The sequence below is a fragment of the Panulirus ornatus genome, chromosome 12 (genome assembly GCF_036320965.1).
Source record: "Panulirus ornatus isolate Po-2019 chromosome 12, ASM3632096v1, whole genome shotgun sequence".
Lineage (NCBI taxonomy): Eukaryota > Metazoa > Arthropoda > Malacostraca > Decapoda > Palinuridae > Panulirus > Panulirus ornatus.
In genome coordinates, this window is record NC_092235.1 from 21542000 (window position 1) to 21561819 (window position 19820).

The window sequence follows — 19820 nt, forward strand, 5'->3', positions numbered from 1 at the left end:
TTTTGTTTCATGGTGTTACCAAATCTTGTCCTCTCTTTCTGTCTTTTATTTTCTACCCTTTATCTCATGCTGATTTACATGGTTTATTTTCTAAGCATCTTTTCCTCATGTTAACCACTTTCCCACTTTAGAAGTAGTCTGATTTTAATGTGCACCATGGTCAGATCCTTTTCACTTGACATATTGACAAAATACAGTTGTACCTATGCTTACTAACCATTTCAAAAGGCAGACTGACTTAAATTTAAGAATTGCCTTATTTGGAAATAGATGAATGTCTATTAAGGCCCTCTTGGTGAAGGTTATATGTGCTGCTAGATTTATAAAATCAGTAGAATGTTTACATATGATATATTAGACTGCATTATTCTGCTGAAACTTGTTAGATCAGTGTGTCTCCCACTTAAATACATAGAGAGGAGAGAGGATGACATAGTAGACAGCTATAAGAAGTATGTTTCGGTCTTGAGTTACGGGCAACATTGGGTCCCACTACCTTGTCAAATCATTGTTGTCTATTTTTACCCTCCTGGACCTTGTAAAAGCTAGCTTCACTCTTTGATAGCATACAAACTCTCCCAGTAATAAGCATTGTACATTGAATAACATATATTATTTTTGTGTTTTGAAATGTTGAGTTGTGGATAAGAGAACCTGCATAATTTCAGGTGATGTAATCATTAATAATTCCATATTCTTGATGTACCTAACTTACCATTTCACTGGAGTGTGAGCAGTTTTTATTGTTCTTTGTGGTTCAGTTTCCGGGACCACTTCACCATTGTGCCCATCTTAGTGGGATCCTTGACGCCTGAACGAGAGATACTGTATGGACGTCTCCTTGCACCGTATTTGGCTGACCCTCAAGTGAGTATTGCACAGTTCACACCTTAACACAGTCTAAACCTGAACATATCCACAGCTCAGCATAACCTGCACATCAGCATGGTCTACACTTCAACAAATGTATAATTCATGTCTCAACAGAGTGATGATAAAAGCTGGAAACAAGATGAATTGTGGTTGGCACCCATCATTTGAAGGGTGAGTTTGGCAATCTTGTAGCTGATTGTATGTTTTATGAAGATTCATCCTTGATTTTCCCTGGCTAGAATTTACGTAATTCATAATTACCACCAGTGCTTTGTTTTACAGAGTAGCTTTTAAAATTGATCTGCAGAAAGAGTTTTGTGGATAATACTATTAATTATAAAGATTTACAATGGCTGGAAGGGAAATGTGTAGAGTGATTAGAATTATTGTCATCAGTATTGTAAACAACCACAGGACCCCTTTTTATGGGGCTTATGTAGCTTCAAGGTTGTACTGCATGTGGGAGAAGGGAAATGATAGACTTCTTTGGGGTGATAAGGCCCTTGACAAAACTGTACTCCTTTCTGCCCATTGTCAGTGACACAGCCTTGCCAAAGTGACTTCTTGCTCTCGGTGTAACCCCTGGCAGGTGGAGTCTGGTAGCACCTTAGAGCTTTTATGTATGGATGAATAGATTTATAAATGAAAGTATTGAAGCTATGGGTTGATGTGGTAAGATTTTCAGTTTCCAATGTTTATAAAGAATACTTTGTAGTCCTCATTGTAAGTAGGATGGTTTGTAACATGACACCTTCTTCACTATACTTTGTGTATTTGTGAATTATGTTTTTTCTACATCAGGCACCTGCCTAGTATTTCATCTCTATTCTCACTTATTCCTCCACTCCTCATTTGTTTGGATGACTCTCTTTGAAAAAGAATTTTAATTTGATAAGTAGCAGATCAGTTGATATAGAGGAGTTTTTGTAATATTACAGTTGTTTATGCTCAGACTCCTGCTTTGTTTGAAAATCAAATGGATTGTTTACATATGTACTTATATTTTATTTGTTTTGGCTTAGAAATACCAGGATAGGATAGATATGGCAGTAAACTAGTTACTCCTATTCCACTTTTTCTATCCCATGTTCTCTTTTTGTATTTGTGTTCCTTTTATGATATATATGTCAAGAATCAGTTTATACTCATTGTACAGGCATTTCATTTCCTTGTCCTTGATATTAAATAAAAGTATAAGGGTGAAGCTAGCTAAACTCAAGTCACTAGCTGCATTAGAAAATGCTTTGTATGTAGCAGATTTTTTGTCCATTTAAGAGTCACAATTAGATTTCTTTCCCTTAGTTTTTATCTATTCAATACTACATATTTTTTTTGTTACTGAAAAGGAGGCTTTGTTAGCATCATATGTGAGGAAAACACTTATTCAAGCCCAGACATGTGTTTCTGCTCCTTGTTATGACAGATTTCAGCAGAAGAAATTTTATTAAGGATATTTTTGTACTACCATCATGACACTCAGTACATTGCATATTCTTTGGACACAAAAAAAAAAAGAATGCCAGTGTTAGGCTAGCTAGACCTAAATTGCTAATTGCTGTGAAAAACACTGTTTGTACAAACTTTCAGTCCACTTCATACACTCAAGCCTGGGCCTTCATGTTTAGGAGTCTTACACACTCCTCTACTCATGAATCATTTTGAGTCCCATTGTAATCCCAGCTTTCACCCTCATACCATCTTTGCATCATGTTTGTGATTTGATGTATTTATTGTTTACTTTCTGGATATTTTTACTTGCATCATGACACTCACACAAAGAAACTAAGGGTGGTATTAAAACTAAACTAAATCACCAAATGACTCAGACTAACATGTTTGTTTCTTCCCTTGGGACATTTTGATAGTACTCATGAATCTAGCATGTGAACAATAAAGAATAATGCAGAGAAAATTAAAGATTTTGTAGCTAAGTCAAGTTACATGTCTAGCAAGTGTACAAGTAAGAAGAATGTATAGAAATAGAAAATGCTGTGGCTCAGTTAAGTGCTAGAAAAATATTCTTTGGTAGGGGAAATGGATAGATAGTGTTGGTGATCTGGGTGCCTTTAAGCTCATGTGATTTCTCCAAAGTCTATGAATATAAGAGAGAGTGTCTGGATTTCCACAGAGGATTGAAAATTGTACTGCCTAGGAAGCAGATTACCAGACAGGAATAAGGAGGGAACTCTTTCAATGAATAAATTATTTCAGTGGAAAGGAACTAAGGATACACATTAGAGTGGCCATTTCTGAAGTGATTGAGCTGACAAGCAGAGTGCGACTGGTTTCAGTTCTAGGCTATGCATAAATGATTTCCCTGAAGGTATTGACCCCTGCCAGAATTTGCTTGCAGATGATTCAAAGGTCTTGAGGAAAGTGTAAAGCGAAGAGAAATGTATCAGCTTACAAGTTGATTTAAACAGACACACCAAAGTTGGTGTGAGGCATGGTTGATAAAATTCAGCTTTAGCAAATATAAAGTATTGAGAATAGGACAAGGTGAAAGACAGCCTCAGTATGTTAATTATATAGCAGGAAATAAGCTTTGAGATTCTGTATGTGGGAAGGACCTGGGAGTCAGCATCATTCCTAACCTATTGCAAATTCCCATGTTAGAATAGTTAGGGAAACAAATTGTCTTTTGGCAAAATTCAGAATAACCCTCAAGTATCTGGATTAGGAAATATTTAGCAAGCTAGTCATATTCTGCTTAAGGCCATGTTTGCTCATTGCACCCAAAGAAGCACAGAGAGCCAGTTGAGAAGGTCCAGAGGAGGGCAACTAGAGAAGGTAAATTAAGAGAGCTAAGTTCCAGGAAGAGGCCAGAGGCTTTAAATTACCCACCTTGGAAGAGGTGAGAGTGAGGGGGGTGACTTGAACTTAACCTTTAAGTCTCTGAAAGAGATTGACAATGTGGACAGTAAACAGATCCTCAAGAGATGTAGAGATAGAGCAACCAGATGACATAACATGGTTAAGTAAGAAGCTTGTTAAAATTAATGTTGTTAAAAGTGATGTAAAGAAATACTTTTATAGTTTAAGTGCTCAATAAATGCAATAGAATGAAAAAGTGTTTGAGAACATGATTGATGCAAACAGCAAACATAGCTGTGAAAGGTTTTGTGATAGTTGAGAATATTCAAGAGATTGGGCTCCATAAGTGTAAAACTCCCTTCCCATATAATACAAATAGGTAACTATAAGAGAGGTATAGGTTTTGAAATTTGAAATCCCTTTTCTATGCGGTAGGGTCCCATGAGCATTTTTTTCCTTTCCAGATTCTTTATTTGTCTTTTCTTCCCCTCCTTCTTTCTTAAACATTTTCACAACCACTTTTGGGATTATGCCCATGCTCTTCAAATTCTTAGTTGCTAGATGGGAAATTGCCTTGGAGTGATTGTCATTGGCTTCAGCAGTATTGTGGTCTCTGATTCTCTGAAGGTGGACCTGAAATGAGTGAGCTGTTACTACGACAGTTGGTTGAATAGTGACTAGTGGGGAAGGCCAGTGTTTCTCTACCGGTAAGAATGTAAGTTAGCAGGTCTTAATTCTGAATTACCCTGCAGATGCTCTTGTCTTTGTGTTACACCTCCACAGAGAGAAAAAGTTTTTCAAACTTCTTAACTTTTATTTTTGTACTTAATTGCTGCTCCTGCCTTAGCGAGTTGGAGTTGGAAATGAGTTAGCAGTTGCCATATTTGCACACTCCATCTCTGTAACTGTTATGGTTAATGCACTGAAAACAAAGTCTACCATCCAGCCAAGCCCCACAGTCTGTTCTTTGGTTTATTATGATTGCTTCATATGCTTGGGTGTAACCCCTTTACATCACATTGCTCCAGAGATACCATATCGATCCAGTTAATTCAGTCAATGTATGCTTTCTCGTAAGTGTTCAGACCCCATTACCCAAAAGCCTCTCTTGCTCTGTTGTTTAAGATGTGCTGAGCTCCTCATCCTAGTCCTACCTTTTAAGCAAAACTTTCATTGTAGGTACTCGTAGGTAGGTATTCCATGAAGCATCCAAGGAATATGAAATCAACAGAGAATTCAGAGTTGTAACAAGTGAAACCACATGTGATGAAAATGTTCTCCTCACATTATTTGCCTCCTTCCAAAGCACTCTCTTATTTTCTCTGAAATTCATGGATACTCACTCACCCCATCTCTCTTTTGCCCTCATTTTCAGCTCATATACCTTTCTCTTGACCACATGCCACTTTTCCATTTACTCTGCCCCTATCATCTGCAACTCCTTTCCCAGAGATGCCAAACATGTGCCCCATCTATTAGCTTGACCATGTAATGCATGGCAGGTTACTGTCATGTCACTTGATTGATTTAGTTGTTGGCATCTGCTGTTTCTTTCCAAACTCTGTTAAAGGCAGATCTTCCACTTCTTCCTAAACTCTTTAGATATTTTTCCTCATCCCTTATTTGTCCCATTCTTCAACCCTTTTCATTCACCTATATCTTGGTTCGTGCAATTTCACTGAATTCACGTGTTGTTGCTATTATTCAACAACCATCTTTCTTCTACTCCCATGCTTTGTGTAAAAAGAAGTCACAAGTTTGCATTTGGCTGGGTTTCATGTGTGAAGCTCATGCAACCATTTTAGGTGTGCATGGACTCTCACTATGCTGTTGGTGCACATAAGGCCTGATGGGAGCTGTTGGAGTGGTGAGTGAGTATATGTAAGGCAGTCTGTGTTTTCTCACTCAGTGTCACATTGTCCATTATTGTGTGCAGACCTGTACTGCTTGCTCTCATCTTGTAGTGTATAGAATTGGCAATCCTATTGACTTCTTGCATTAGCATCTTAGTGACCTGGTAGTGCATTGACTGGAAACTAAGTTAGAAATATGGAGATAACTTAAAAGTAGACAAGGGTGTGTCTGCACTTGATTGTGTATTTGACCTTGGGGAGAGCACAGTACATGCTGTTAAGAAGAACACTGACAAGATGAGGAGTTTACTTGATGATTTTATAATCATTTTCAGCAAAGAAATGATGGTAGAAATTTCTCATCTATAGAAAATTGAGATGCTTGAAATGTCGATTGAGGGCAAGACCCAAAAGAAAGTAAGATGGGTCTCAGCAGTGCCTACAGTGGGAGTAAGGCCCAAAAAACTTACAACCCTCTTGTTCAGTAGGAAAGTGAACCTAGCCAGTTCTTCAAAGTGAGTAAGGGATGACATCTTCAGAGTTTTTGTTTCCTTGCCTTAAATATGTAGGTGTTTTACCTTTGCAGATGTTTTTTCCTTACAAGATGAAAGATTATGTATATATAATCTGTCTGGAGGCTACTGGAGAGCAATTGCCAAAGTGATTTGGCACCCATATATGCACTCCCCTATATTCCAAACTTGCCCAGAACAAGTGAATTCTCATTGTGAAGATCTTTGTCAATGCATGTTGGAAATGGAGCAAGGGAATCTACAAGTGCAGATCATGTGAAGCCACAGCTAGTTTTCCCAATCACTTGAAAAACATTATATAGGCTGAGGAATACAACTCTGTTGATGGCGAGTATTCAAGTAATTGCTCGTTATTTCTTTTGATTTTTTCTTGTTGAAAGAAAGATGGCTATTTCAATCTATTTCCTGATTTTTTATTGAATTTGGTTGAATTTTGTGTGAAAAAATCTGCAATCCCTCTGAAGTGACACTTCCCCAGTGCAGAAAACAAAAGAAAAGCATGTACAGAATATTTCTGTAACATATGTTAATGAATAGAATACCCAAAAGAGTATAATTTCCTCTCTTAGTGTGGGATGATGGTGATTGACTGGGGTGAGCCATGTTGGTAGCACTGATCCTCTATAATTTTATAAGTATATAATGCTTATTTTTTTTTTTTTTTTTGTGTAGTTTCATCCTGCTTACACCTAGAAGTGTTACACACTTTATAGTTTTTTGTCAGGTGTGACTTCACACTGCCCATATGTTATTCCCATGTATTATTTATATATTTTTTACATACTAAATGTAATTTTTTATTTCATGTTCATCATTTATATATTTACATATCATTACATATCATTTACATATCAGAGCATCAGATTGGGGAAGAGCAGTGTGGTTTTAGAAGTGGTAGAGGATGTGTGGATCAGGTGTTAGCTTTGAAGAATGTAAGTGAGAGATACATAGAAAAGCAAATGGATTTGTATGTGGCATTTATGGATCTGGAGAAGGCATATGATAGAGTTGCTCTGTGGAAGGTATTAAGAATATATGGAGTGGGAGGCAAGTTGCTAGAAGCAGTGAAAAGTTTTTATCGAGGATGTATGGCATGTGTATGAGTAGGAAGTGAGGAAAGTGATTGGTTCTCAGTGAATGTAGGTTTGCGACAGGGGTGTGTGATGTCTCCATGGTTGTTTAATTTGTTTATGGATGGGGTTGTTAGGGAGGTAAATGCAAGAGTTTTGAAGAGAGGGGCAAGTATGCAGTCTGTTATGGATGAGAGGGCTTAGGAAGTGAGTCAGTTGTTGTTTGCTGATGATACAGCGCTGGTGGCTGATTCAGGTGAGAAACTGCAGAAGCTTGTGACTGAGTTTGGTAAAGTGTGTGAAAGAAGAAAGCTGAGAGCGAATGTGAATAAGAGCAAGGTTATTAGGTACAGTAGAATTGAAGGACAAGTCAGTTGGGAGGTAAGTTTGAATGGAGAAAAACTGGAGGAAGTGAAGTGTTTTAGATATCTGGGAGTGGATGTAGCAGTGGATGGAACCATGGAATCGGAAGTGAGTCACAGGGTGGGGGAGGGGGCAAAAGTTCTGGGAGGGTTGGAAAATGTGTGGAAGGCAAGAACGTTATCTCGGAAAGCTAAAATTGGTATGTTTGAAGGTATAGTGGTTCCAGCAATGTTATATGGTTGCGAGATGTGGGCTATAGATAGAGTTGTGCGGAGGAGGGTGGATATGTTGGAAATTAGATGTTTGAGGACAATATGTGGTGTGAGGTGGTTTGATCGAGTAAGTAATGAAAGGGTAAGAGAGCTGTGTGGTAATAAAAAGAGTGTGGTTGAGAGAGGAGAAGAGGGTGTTTTGAAATGGTTTGGTCACATGGAGAGAATGAGTGAGGAATGATTGACCAAGAGGATATATGTGTCAGAGGTGGAGGGAATGAGGAGAAGTGGGAGACCAAATTGAAGGTGGAAGGATGGAGTGAAAAAGAGTTTGAGCGATTGGGGCCTGAACATGCAGGAGGGTGAAATGCGTGCAAGGAATAGAGTGAATTGGAACGATGTGGTTTGACGTTCTGTCAATGGATTGAACCCGGGTATGTGAAGCATCACGGGTAAACCATGGAAAGTTTTGTGGGACCTGGATGTGGAAAGGGAGCTGTGGTTTCTGTGCATTATACAAGACAACTAGAGACTGAGTGTGAATGAATGTGGCCTTTGCTGACTTTTCCTAGTGCTACCTCACACGCATGCAGGGGGAGGGTTCGTCATTTCATGTGTGGCGTGGTGGCAACGGTAAAGAATAAAGGCAGCAAGTATGAATTAAGCACATGTGTATATATATATATGTCTGTGTATGTATATATATGTATATTTTGAAACGTATAGGTATGTATATGTGAGCGTGTAGACATGTATGTATATACATGTGTATGTTGTGGGTTGGGCCATTCTTTCGTCTGTTTCCTTGCACTCCCTCCCTAATGTGGGAGACAACGAAAAAGTATAATAAATATATATAAGTATAAATATCATTTATCCCTGGGGATAGGGGAGAAAGAATACTTCCCACGCATTCCTCATGTGTCATAGAAGGTGACTAAAAGGGACGGGAGCGGGGGCTGGAAACCCTCCTCTCCTTGTATTTTAACTTTCTAAAAGGGGAAACAGAAGGAGTCACGCGGGGAGTGCTCATCCTCCTCAAAGGCTCAGATTGGGATGTCTAAATGCGTGTGGATGTAACCAAGATGAGAAAAAAGGAGAGATAGGTAGTATGTTTGAGGAAAGGAACCTGGATGTTTTGGCTCTGAGTGAAACGAAGCTCAAGGGTAAAGGGGAAGAGTGGTTTGGAAATGTCATGGGAGTAAAGTCAGGGGTTAGTGAGAGGACAAGAGCAAGGGAAGGAGTAGCACTACTCCTGAAACAGGAGTGATGGGGGTATGTGATAGAGTGTAAGAAAATAAACTCTGGATTGATATGGGTAAAACTGAAAGTGGATGGAGAGAGATGGGTGATTATTGGTGCATATGCACCTGGGCATGAGAAGAAAGATCATGAGAGGCAAGAGTTTTGGGAGCAGCTGAGTGAGTGTGTTAGTAGTTTTGATGCACAAGACTGGGTTATAGTGATGGGTGATTTGAATGCAAAGGTGAGTAATGTGGCAGTTGAGGGAATAATTGGTATACATGGGGTGTTCAGTGTTGTAAATGGAAATGGTGAAGAGCTTGTAGATTTATGTGCTGAAAAAGGACTGGTGATTGGGAATAAATTACTGTACAATATTCTAGGCCTAGAAACCTTTCCGCTATGAAGAAACAAAAGTAATTAAGTGTACAACTAAACCATGGAATATATCAAAAGGTATCAAACAAGAATGTATGAAAAATATCAATAAGTTACCATACAAAAATGTATGAGAACTATGCAAGAGAAGATGGAATGACTGTCAAGTGTGCTATTATGTATCAAGATAAGTATCACGTATGGAACAGTTGCTGAAATATTTAAAGAAATCATCATCAATTAGAGTTCCAAATTAGCTTTGTCCCGATGATAAGATTATGTGTGTGGCAGCATAGAGAAGCCATTTTCCATCAGGCTTGACAACTCATTCTATGATTGGTCTTATTTTTACAGATAATTAGTACTCTTCTGATATTTTTGTTGATGAAACAACCATTGCAGATCATATTATAGAAATAACTACAGCTTGTAATTGGAAGTGGTTGAGGGTAAACAATACAGCATTGGAAGACATTAGTAGATTGAGTGCTATTAATTTCCATATTGACAGTGTAAAGGGAAATGAGATTTATATCTAACTGTAAATATAGATTGGAACGGTGTTTTTTTATTACCAGTGATATAAGTTCCAATAGAGCATTTCCTTGGAGGAGACTAAGGCAGATAGTTTAAGCTGTGGAACTGCTTTAAAAGGAAAGCTGTGAAATTATAAATACCAAGAGATAGAAAACAATAGATGAATAGATGAAAAAGATAGAGAAGAATAGCAACAGACAGAGAAAGGATAGAAGAATGGGTAAAAATGGAGTGCTAACAGTGAAATAATGGAATCTTATAGAAAAGAACAGAGACTACATGATGAGAAAGTAATACGAAGCATGGAGCAGGATCTAGAAGCATTGTTCATCAAGGAAGATGTGCAGTGAGTGCTACATGCTGGTTTTACTTTCTGACAAAGTCTCATGGTAGGTATTTTTTGGTAGGTACTCTCCCTCTCTCTCTCTCTCTCAGGATGGAACAGGGTAAACAGCTGCTATTCATACCCTTGTTTTATTTTTCCAAGAAATGTCATCCTATTTGGTCTCATTTTAAATTCTCTGCATATTTCTATAGCTATCTGCCTTTGTCTGTCTTTCTATATCACTTTCTGTGGGACTTGTCTGTTTATATATCTTTGGTGCCTGTCTTTCTGTATTTTTTCTGTTCATTTGTTGCACATTGTTGCTTACAGTTTTACTTCATAAAGCCTTTTCTTAGTATTTCTCATTTTGACTGTTTCCTGGGTTAACAAGGTAGTGCCTGGAACAGATACACATAAAAATGTGTAAACAGTAAATTATAATTGATTATGAATATTAATGTAGGCTCTGCTCTCAAATGCCACCATCACTACCTTAAGACCAGTCTTCATAAACCATCATTATTGTGCCATTACTGTTACAAACATCAGTCCACCAGCATCACCACCATTTGTAAGCTGTCGTGACCACGACCACCTTCATTGCACCCTCATCACCATCAGTGTGTACTTTCACAAACAGTTCATAACTAGCACTAGTGCACCCCTAGATCATTATTATCATAAATATAGTTGGATTATTGAATATTGGCTATAGTTAGATTGAAGTGTATTTTTGGTAAAATATTACTTTCTATGGAATGCTTTAGCAGTGAATGTTATTCATAAAAGCCAATACATTATTTTGTGAATTCCACTGTTCCTCTATAAATCATACTCTTTACAACGGTGTCAAGACTTTATTTTTGGTCGCAACTCTCTTAATGATTTGCTCACCTAAAGTAGTCAGAACTTTGAAAAGAATCAGTCTTGAAGTGTCCCAAGAAACAACAGAAACTTAGAAGTGTCCTCCACATACTCTCTTGTCCAGCATTTCATTAGAGGAATGACAGATGAGTCATGAGAAGCATTGTAATATATGAAGATCATGTGTTGATGCTATTAAGTTCACAGGAATTTTTGGCAGGAGTGAAGAATTTCACTGTTGTTGAGAGAAGGAGGTGATTAATTCACATAAAAAGCTAGATATGTGAAGTGGTTGACTAGCCGAAATGTTGGTAGTTAAGAAAGAAGGTTTTGGGTTCAGACATTTCATACTTCATTGTTTAAATAGGTCCTATAGAATTTCAGTAGGATGGTAATGATATGGAAGATTTAAATGAACTGGACTGTAAAAGCTTTATTAGGCAACTAGAGATGAGTTGGAAGAATATAGAATAAAAGAATATACAGAAACTTTGATCATAATATTTCAGTTTGAGGAATTTTTTAGTACAGTCTAGGAAAACAATGCAAGTTTTCCCATTTTAATGTGAGCTTTTGATGTGCAGTCAATTTAGATTTGGAATATAATTCAGAAAACTAATTGCAGAGCAAAGAGTTTTGGGTTTGATCACAATGTAACTCTGCTAGTCACCATGTAGTAACACTTAATATTCATCATCATGCTTACTGTCACATTGTTTCACATGGTGATACATTCTTTGTAGCTCTGGAGCTTATTTTTTCAACGTTTTCATTCACTTCATTTGCTCTTTTTTTTTTTTTCTTGTAATACCTATAATCTGTTGTATTTTGGAAGGCAGTTACTGTAAGATAAACACTGTAAACACACTACTGATAATAATTGCATCTCTCCTCCCTAATACATACTTATGTATACATGCACCTCCATCTGCATTATGTTTGTACTTAATGCTTGATGTTGTAAAGAGCTTCATGTGTGTTATTTAAAGTGTTTTAAGAGTGTTTAGTGCTAAATTCATGTTAGTTTTTTTTTTTCATTTTACTTAATATATGTTTGATTTAAATGTAGGGGTTTTATTCTTATGTTTTGGTTGGCCTGCAACATAATCTTTTTCCTTGAAGATTTTGAACAGAATATAACCCAAGCCATTCTAACTTCAATTCTTCTTAAATGTTGCAGTAATATGGGAGAGATTTGTATTAATATTGTACTGAATAAGAACAAAGGTTAAGGAGAAAATTATTTACATTTTACACATACTCAAGTGAAAACATAGATAATTCTCAAGTAATTTCATTGTATTCCTTAGAATATTTAGTAAAATGTACTTGAGCTCACACATTTATGAACCATGTAACCCAATAGTATGAAAACAGTTTGGCTTACTCATGTAGCTACACCAAACCCTTCCTCTGAGTATAGAGGTAAAGGGAACACTGTACCTTTTTCTATAAGAACTTGCAATAATTTTTGTCTTATGTTTTTAGAGCTTGTTTGTGATATCCTCGGATTTCTGCCACTGGGGCCAGCGCTTCCGATACACTTACTATGATCGATCTGTTGGTGAAATTTGGCAGTCTATACAAAAGCTAGACAAGCAAGGGATGAACTTGATAGAGACGTTAAACCCGAGTGCCTTTACCGAGTACCTGAAAAAGTACGGCAACACAATCTGTGGCCGACACCCCATTGGCGTCTTGCTCAATGTAAGTACTTTTGAGTATTGAAATTTCTCCTACCATTTGATGTTTACTCTGAAAAATCGTTCATGCATGTCATGTGTTCATGGAATGTATAAAGCGTAAAGTTTATTTTTTTTTTATAATTACCGTAAGACCAGTTTCTATAAAAGAGCCCTGGTGTTACCCAGGACCTTTTTAAAGGCTCCTTCAGCCCAAGGATGTAGTACTCCCAGTAGCAGGGAAATGTAGACTTATTTGGAGTGATAAGTTCTTTGACAAAATTGTACTCTCAGTAGTACAGCCTCATCAAAGTTGACTTTTTATTTGCAATGTATCCTCTAGCAGGTGGAGTTCAGTAACAACTATAAGCTTAAATAATCTCATATGTACAATACAGCTTACGTGTATGGCACATGCTTAAAGTTATCTTGAATTATGCTGTTTTAGTTAATCAGTAATGTCAGACTAATAAGTCACTGAATTTCATCAGTCTGTATTTCATTTACTGGAAATACTCTCATTACTTACATTTAGTAGGTTGGTTGCATGCATCCTAACTTTGCTTCTCATACCTTCAGTTTATAGTGTGTGTGCTCAAGTGAGTAATGCCTTCCACTCTTTTATGATTATTTCTTTGCAAAGTAAGTGAATTTGTAGGCTGGGACATTCACACCCTTTGAAAATTAAGCCCATAACAGAGAAATGACTATTCATTCACTTGTAACCAAGCATGAGCATTTCCCATTATGCTCACAGTAACCAGTAACTAATGTTTTTAGTGAACTTACTCTCAAATATGGAACTATATGAACATGAATATAATTCAGTGAATGCACTCCTCCATAGAATATGTAATATGTATATATCGTACAGCAGGATTCAAACAGTTGCCATTTGTGTGGGGGCTGGGGATCCTGAACATGTTGAATGATGCACCTTTCAGAAATTAAGACTATGAGTAATTTGTTTAGAGTAAAGTTAAGCGGAGATTTTTATGTCAACAAGGTTCAGTTGATAGATGCATATGACAGGTAACATGGAAAGAGCTGAATTAGATAATAATAGATTTATGTTGCAGGACCACTGCATGATCACAGTGCACCTTTTTAATCCCTTAACATCCCCCAAAGTTATTCTTGCCAGTCCCCAAAATTCATGTTTTTCAAGTGGTTTAAAAAATGTATATAACCTCACAGTTTCAAAGATATACATAAAACCTCACAGTTTCAAAGATATACATATAAAAGTAAAAAAAAGATATCTGCCGAAGTATTTTTCATCCACTACTTTTGTTATAATAATGTGTAGAAATTATGTAGATGTTTCTGCACAGTTTGCTAAAAAGTGCCAGAGTATGGCCAGAGTGTCAAGTGAGTTGCAACTGTTTATGTTTTATTGTCTATCTTACCTACACCAAAATACTGATTACTGATTATTGTGTTTTGTGTTATAAAGTAAATCTTTTCTTGCAATAATCATTGTGATTCATTGATAATTTTTTTTTCATAGCAGCAAAACATTAAGTCTTTAATATTTCAAGCAGCACAAGTCAGAGGCAGTTTTGTCAAGGCCAGGCAGGGGCTGGCAACACTACCTCCGCTATTGCTAGAAAACCTTCTCCTGCCTCATCTTGGTCAACTGTTGATGCTGAAAGAGTCAGTGTCCATGATTTTACTCTCTAAATGATCATCATCGTCAGATAATTCCGGTTCATCATCTGCCTGCCTTTGAATCTAGCTAAACGTTGATCAGTTTCCTTTTAAGAAAACTCATGTGAATATGCTCTCATTAGCATGTCTGGTGGATGATTAACTGTAGGGAGAAATTATTGCACAATGCCAACTCAACCACTATCCACGCCTGGTGCACAGTCTTGAAATTGAGGCATGAAATGATACCTGAATATTCATTTAGAGGCATCACAAAGCCCAAATGAGTATCCATGTAGAAGCATTAAAGGGTTAATATCAATAATTTTTAAAGCATTGCCTTATTCTATGTATGTGTGTGTACCCTTGCTCTCTTCCTCTTCGAAAATGTTAATTTGGTTAGAAAGCTTTCAAGAAAGGTTTATTTTTTCCCCATGTTCTTTTCTTACTTTTTGATACATAAAAGCTTTGGAATTATACATGAACTCATTGCTTTAAGTATATTAAAAATTTATATTTATTTATTTATTCATTATACTTAGTCGCTTTCTCCCTCATTAGCAAAGTAGCGCAAGGAAACAGATGAAAAAAATGGCCCAACCCACCCACATACACATGTATATACATAAATGCCCACACACGCACACATACATACCTATACATTTCAATGTATACATACACATGCATACCCAGACAAATACATATATACACATGTACATATCCATACTTGCTGCCTTCATCCATTCCCGTTGCCACCCCGCCACACATGAAATAGCACCCGCTCCCCCCACGCAAGCGTGAGGTAGCGCTAGGAAAAGACAACAAAGGCCACATGCGTTCACGCTCAGTCTCTAGCTGTCATGTGTAATGCGCTGAAACCACAGCTATCTTTCCACATCCAGGCCCCACAAAAGTTTCCATGGTTTATCCAGATGCTTCACCTTCCGTGGTTCAATCCATTGACAGCACGTCGACCCCGGTATTCTAGATAAGGATTGATTGTTAGGAATTTGGGAGACTTGGAAGGAGAAGTAAGAATGCAAGCATGAGAGATATAAACTTTCAGGAGAGGCTAATAATGTTGGTAAAGTTATACCAACATAAATAGTTGGATAAAAGATTGACATAAAGTGTATTTGATTGAGAGGGTTGGGAGAGTGGTAACCAAAGTAGCAGTTGAACAGTGTGTGAAAGAAGGAAGTTAAAGGAGTGAAATTTGTGCTTACTGAGTACTGGGTTATGCACAGACTTTAATATTAGATAGAGAAACATTGGATAAATATTAGACAAAATAGGTTTATCAGATGTGGTTGAACCATATAGGAAGCCTCCAAAGTTTTTTACTGGTATTGCATTCATTTGATTTAAAAGAAAAAGTTAATGTTGTAGGTTGAAATAAAACTTTAGGCACTGACTATCAATTTTACCAAACTCATGTCTTACTTTTTTGCAGGCTGTTGCAACCCTGCAGAAGACAAGCAATGGGCACCGAATGTTGCTCAAATTCTTACAGTATGCCCAATCATCACGCTGCTATACTTCCTCAGATTCTTCTGTGTCCTATGCTGCAGCTTCCCTTATATTTGAGTAAACCTTAGGTGCCCACAATGAGGTGCAGTGAGGAGTAGGGGGAAATGGGTTATGAAAATCACAATGCTAGAAAACCTTTGAATTTTTTTCTCAGTATTTATCCAGTTTCAAGGAAATTTAGATGGATGATGATGATAACCTTATAACATGTTTTATAGGATTTATATGGTACAGAAAAATCCCACTGTAGAGTATAATTGTTGCCAAACCCTCATGCTCCCAGAATGTGCCCCTTCATAGGGCAGGGGGGCTGGTTGCCTGGTTTGGTAGTACTTGTGTATCTGTCCCCGGGTGTGAGTGAGACATCTTTACCACTCGGACATAGTGAATATTTGCCCAGTAATCAGTCTTAAGATGTTGTGCATATTAGCAGGGGTGAGTTTCCCTCTAGATTTTGCATCATATCATTAAGATTGCAGATTGGGTCACACTTTTTTGTTACGGTGATTTGACACTCAGGGCCATTTTATAACACGTGCTTGTAATATGATATGTGTGTAGGTTATTATTTGGCTTCAGATGATAACCACTTTTTCTTCTGAATATCCAGTCAGATAGCCCCCCTCACCAATGTCTCCTGTGATGCTTTGAAATGGAAGGATAATAATTTTGGATTTGTAGTGTTGTAAATGTTTTTTCATCATGGAGTTTGATAACTGGTCCATAATCCCCAGCCCTTAATGGACTGGATATTACTAACTTTCGGTAATGAGCACATTGATTGTTGAAAATACAAAGGTCTTTTGATTTAGCTTAAATCATGGAATATTATGGTTACTTTTTTCTTTTTTAGCTGTAAACAGGCAGCTGTATTTAGCAATCTCATTTCATTTGATTTCTTCTTGAATTCTGCATTGTTTAAGTTAAAAGGAAGAACTTTGTTTAGAAAACTACAGAATTAGCAAAACTATATTATGTAGGGAAATATTGAACGAGCTTTACTACACACTGATGTCATGTTTTTGTTTTGAAACCATTTTGAAATAATTGCCACTTAGTCTGGAAAACATTGGTTATTTTGCTCCAAATTGATTTTATCACTAGTTTGCATTTAACTCAATCAAACTTTATCTGACTTCCGTCAAGTAGTTCTTCTGTTGATTCTGTAGGTACTGTATGAAATAGTAGATATTTTCTGTTTGATTTCATTCCCCTCTTTATTTAACAGGCATTGATTTATCTTTTGATTGTATGATCATCATGATACCAGTGACATATAAGCATTAAGATTTACTGAAGAATTAATGAATATATGTTGATTATGAAAACTTTGGCAAAAGGAAAAAGCATCTGTATCCAGTATGCTGTTACCAACATACATAAGTTATTTTGTGATATCAGAAATGCATGTAAGGTACTAACTGTGGATTATTCATTTTGATCAGTTTGAAATAGATTTAGATTTACAAGTTTTTACAGGTTAGTTGTGAAGGCAAGAATCCTTAATATTTGTAGAGCATTAAAAAATTTAGGGACTCAAGTCCAAGACTCTACAGGTGCAGCTGATCTTATAATGTAAAGTCTTGTGCTGCACACTTAATTGACCTGAAGTGTAGATGCCAAAATTGTATTTATTAGATGGGAGCTGATTGATTAGAGTAAGAGGACAGGAAACAGTGAATGGGAAAATAATCATGTTTCTGTCTCACAGTTGGACTCTATATTTATATTCATGAATCAGTTTGTAATGCTAAATTTATAGTTTAGGGTAGTGGGACATTGTTACTGGTCACTGTTAATATCATCTCACTTTGAATGTCAGGAATGCATGAAAAAATATGCTCCCCCCAAAAAAAAGTGTATCTCAGAACTTCATTTTGTTGATTTCTCAGATACAAACATTAGCCATAGAGTGGGCTGTGTGTCAGTGACAGGCTAAGCATGGTATGGATAGCACAGGCACTGATTTTATGTGAACTGAATGGATAACTGCTTAACTGCATATTTACTTTGATTAGTGATGGAATGAGTAAGTTAGTCGAAGGCATTTAAGAATACAGTTATTTCGCTTTTATTAAATTGTTTAACTTTTCCAGATGTTTCTGGCAAGCAGTTTCTAGATTAGTGGACACCATGTATACTTTTAAGAAAATTTTATCTTTACCTCTCAACTTTATCTTGAGATATTATATAGAGTATGCAAATTAGGTTTTCAGTCAGTTCCATAATAACATTATAATCATCAACATTCATCTCACCGAAGGCTAGATGCCCCAGGAAAAATAAGTGCATAATCCAATAATTGTTATGTCTCCACAAATCATGGTAAGATATTGTCACCAGGTTTATAGTCAAATTCTGAGTTATGAACATGAGAATTGGATAGTTTACTAGACACTGAATCTGTTTATCCATATCCCTGATGCCCCTTCCATCTGGGAACTCCCATTAAGTGGATGGACATAGCAAAAGAGTCTCTACTTATCCCTGCCCTTACATGCCTCACTCGCATATCGAATTGGAATATATAAGAAAAATTTGCATTTTTTAGAAAATGCTTTTTAGACATGTTTATCAGACTGTCTGTGAGCAGTGAAACAGAAGGAAGATTCCACATAGGCCATTAACTTTTGTATGTGGGTAAATAAGCATATTGGATAGTTTACAGATGTTTATGCCAGATAATAAAGATTACAGCTTTGTTTGTTCAAAATATAGAATATTGATATTTATGTGTTATGTGGACTTGTTTTAGAGTTTATTTGCATCAGAATTCTTGTGATATTAATACATATAAACAGAGGATTAGGATATTCTTCCAGTTAGACACAAGAAAACTGAATAAGGAAATTAATTATAAAGTTAAGAAATGTCATACATAATTTGGTTGGGTAACCAGTATACCAAGGTGTAGGAGATGACCATTTTTTAAAAATGCTACATTTTTTAAAAAGTTTCTGATTTTCACTTGTAAAGAGTTATCAGTCAGTCTTGTTCTAATGAGAGGTCACCAGGAAACATTAGTATATGTTAGTTTTGTTTGAAAAATATGGTGTATATTTTTCTCCATGTTGATATGCTGATTTACCACAGGTTTTCAATCCTTATGAATAGGATTGCTTATGTGAATTAGAATATGATGATCTGACACTGCTCATGTAGCTAATTGATAAGCCAACACTTGTAATGAATTGGTACTGTAAAGTTTCCAGTAAGAGATTTGAAATGTACACGAAACTCTATGATACCAATATTTCCACAACAGGCATACAGCATCACCATTTCAGTTCTGATATTGTTCCTTTTAGACTGAGAAATTGTTTGCCTCTTATGTAGGCAGTCAACACAACTGTCGCTCAGTATTAGGAATCACGAAGCAGTTTAAAGCTAACTTTTGTATTTGATATTGTAAAGTTTGCAATATAAGACATGGAACTTGCATGAAATCTTTTGTGATATCCACATTTACATAACAGGCATAGAACATCAGCTTAAGTCAGGTATTTATTTGAACTGAGAGGAGGTGTATTTGCATTTTATGTAGGCAGCCTACTCATTTGACACATGGCAGCAGAAATCATTAAGCAATTTGCAAATTAATCTCAGATTTTATATACTTTATTTGCATGTAATGTGTTACTTTAAAATGTGAAATGATTCACATAATTTTGAATGAAAAGCATTACAGTAGAGATTTTGTTTTAGATAGTGTTTTTGATCAACATTTTATGCCATTTAATTGAACAAAAAGTGTTTTCGGAGATTGGTTTACTAAAGCAATCTTAGCCTCTCATTTTTGATCACTGAAGAATCAGTAGGTATTTGAATGTTTGCAAGCATATATTTTCTGATTTTTATTTTCTTCAATGAAAAATTTCATATTTATCTACTAAT

The 19820-nt window shown here is 36.5% G+C and overlaps 1 protein-coding gene across 1 annotated transcript in view; it reads left to right on the top strand.

Moving 5' to 3' along the window:
• Positions 1-19372, top strand: part of LOC139751841 (protein MEMO1) — an 81081-nt gene extending 61709 nt beyond the window's left edge. Inside the window, exons 6-8 of the mRNA XM_071667469.1 lie at positions 762-867; positions 12553-12771; positions 15850-19372. Coding sequence (XP_071523570.1) covers positions 762-867; positions 12553-12771; positions 15850-15987 — 463 coding nt within the window. The 3' untranslated portion in view covers positions 15988-19372. The remainder of the gene's footprint in view (positions 1-761; positions 868-12552; positions 12772-15849) is intronic.
• The last annotated feature ends 448 nt before the right edge of the window (positions 19373-19820 follow it).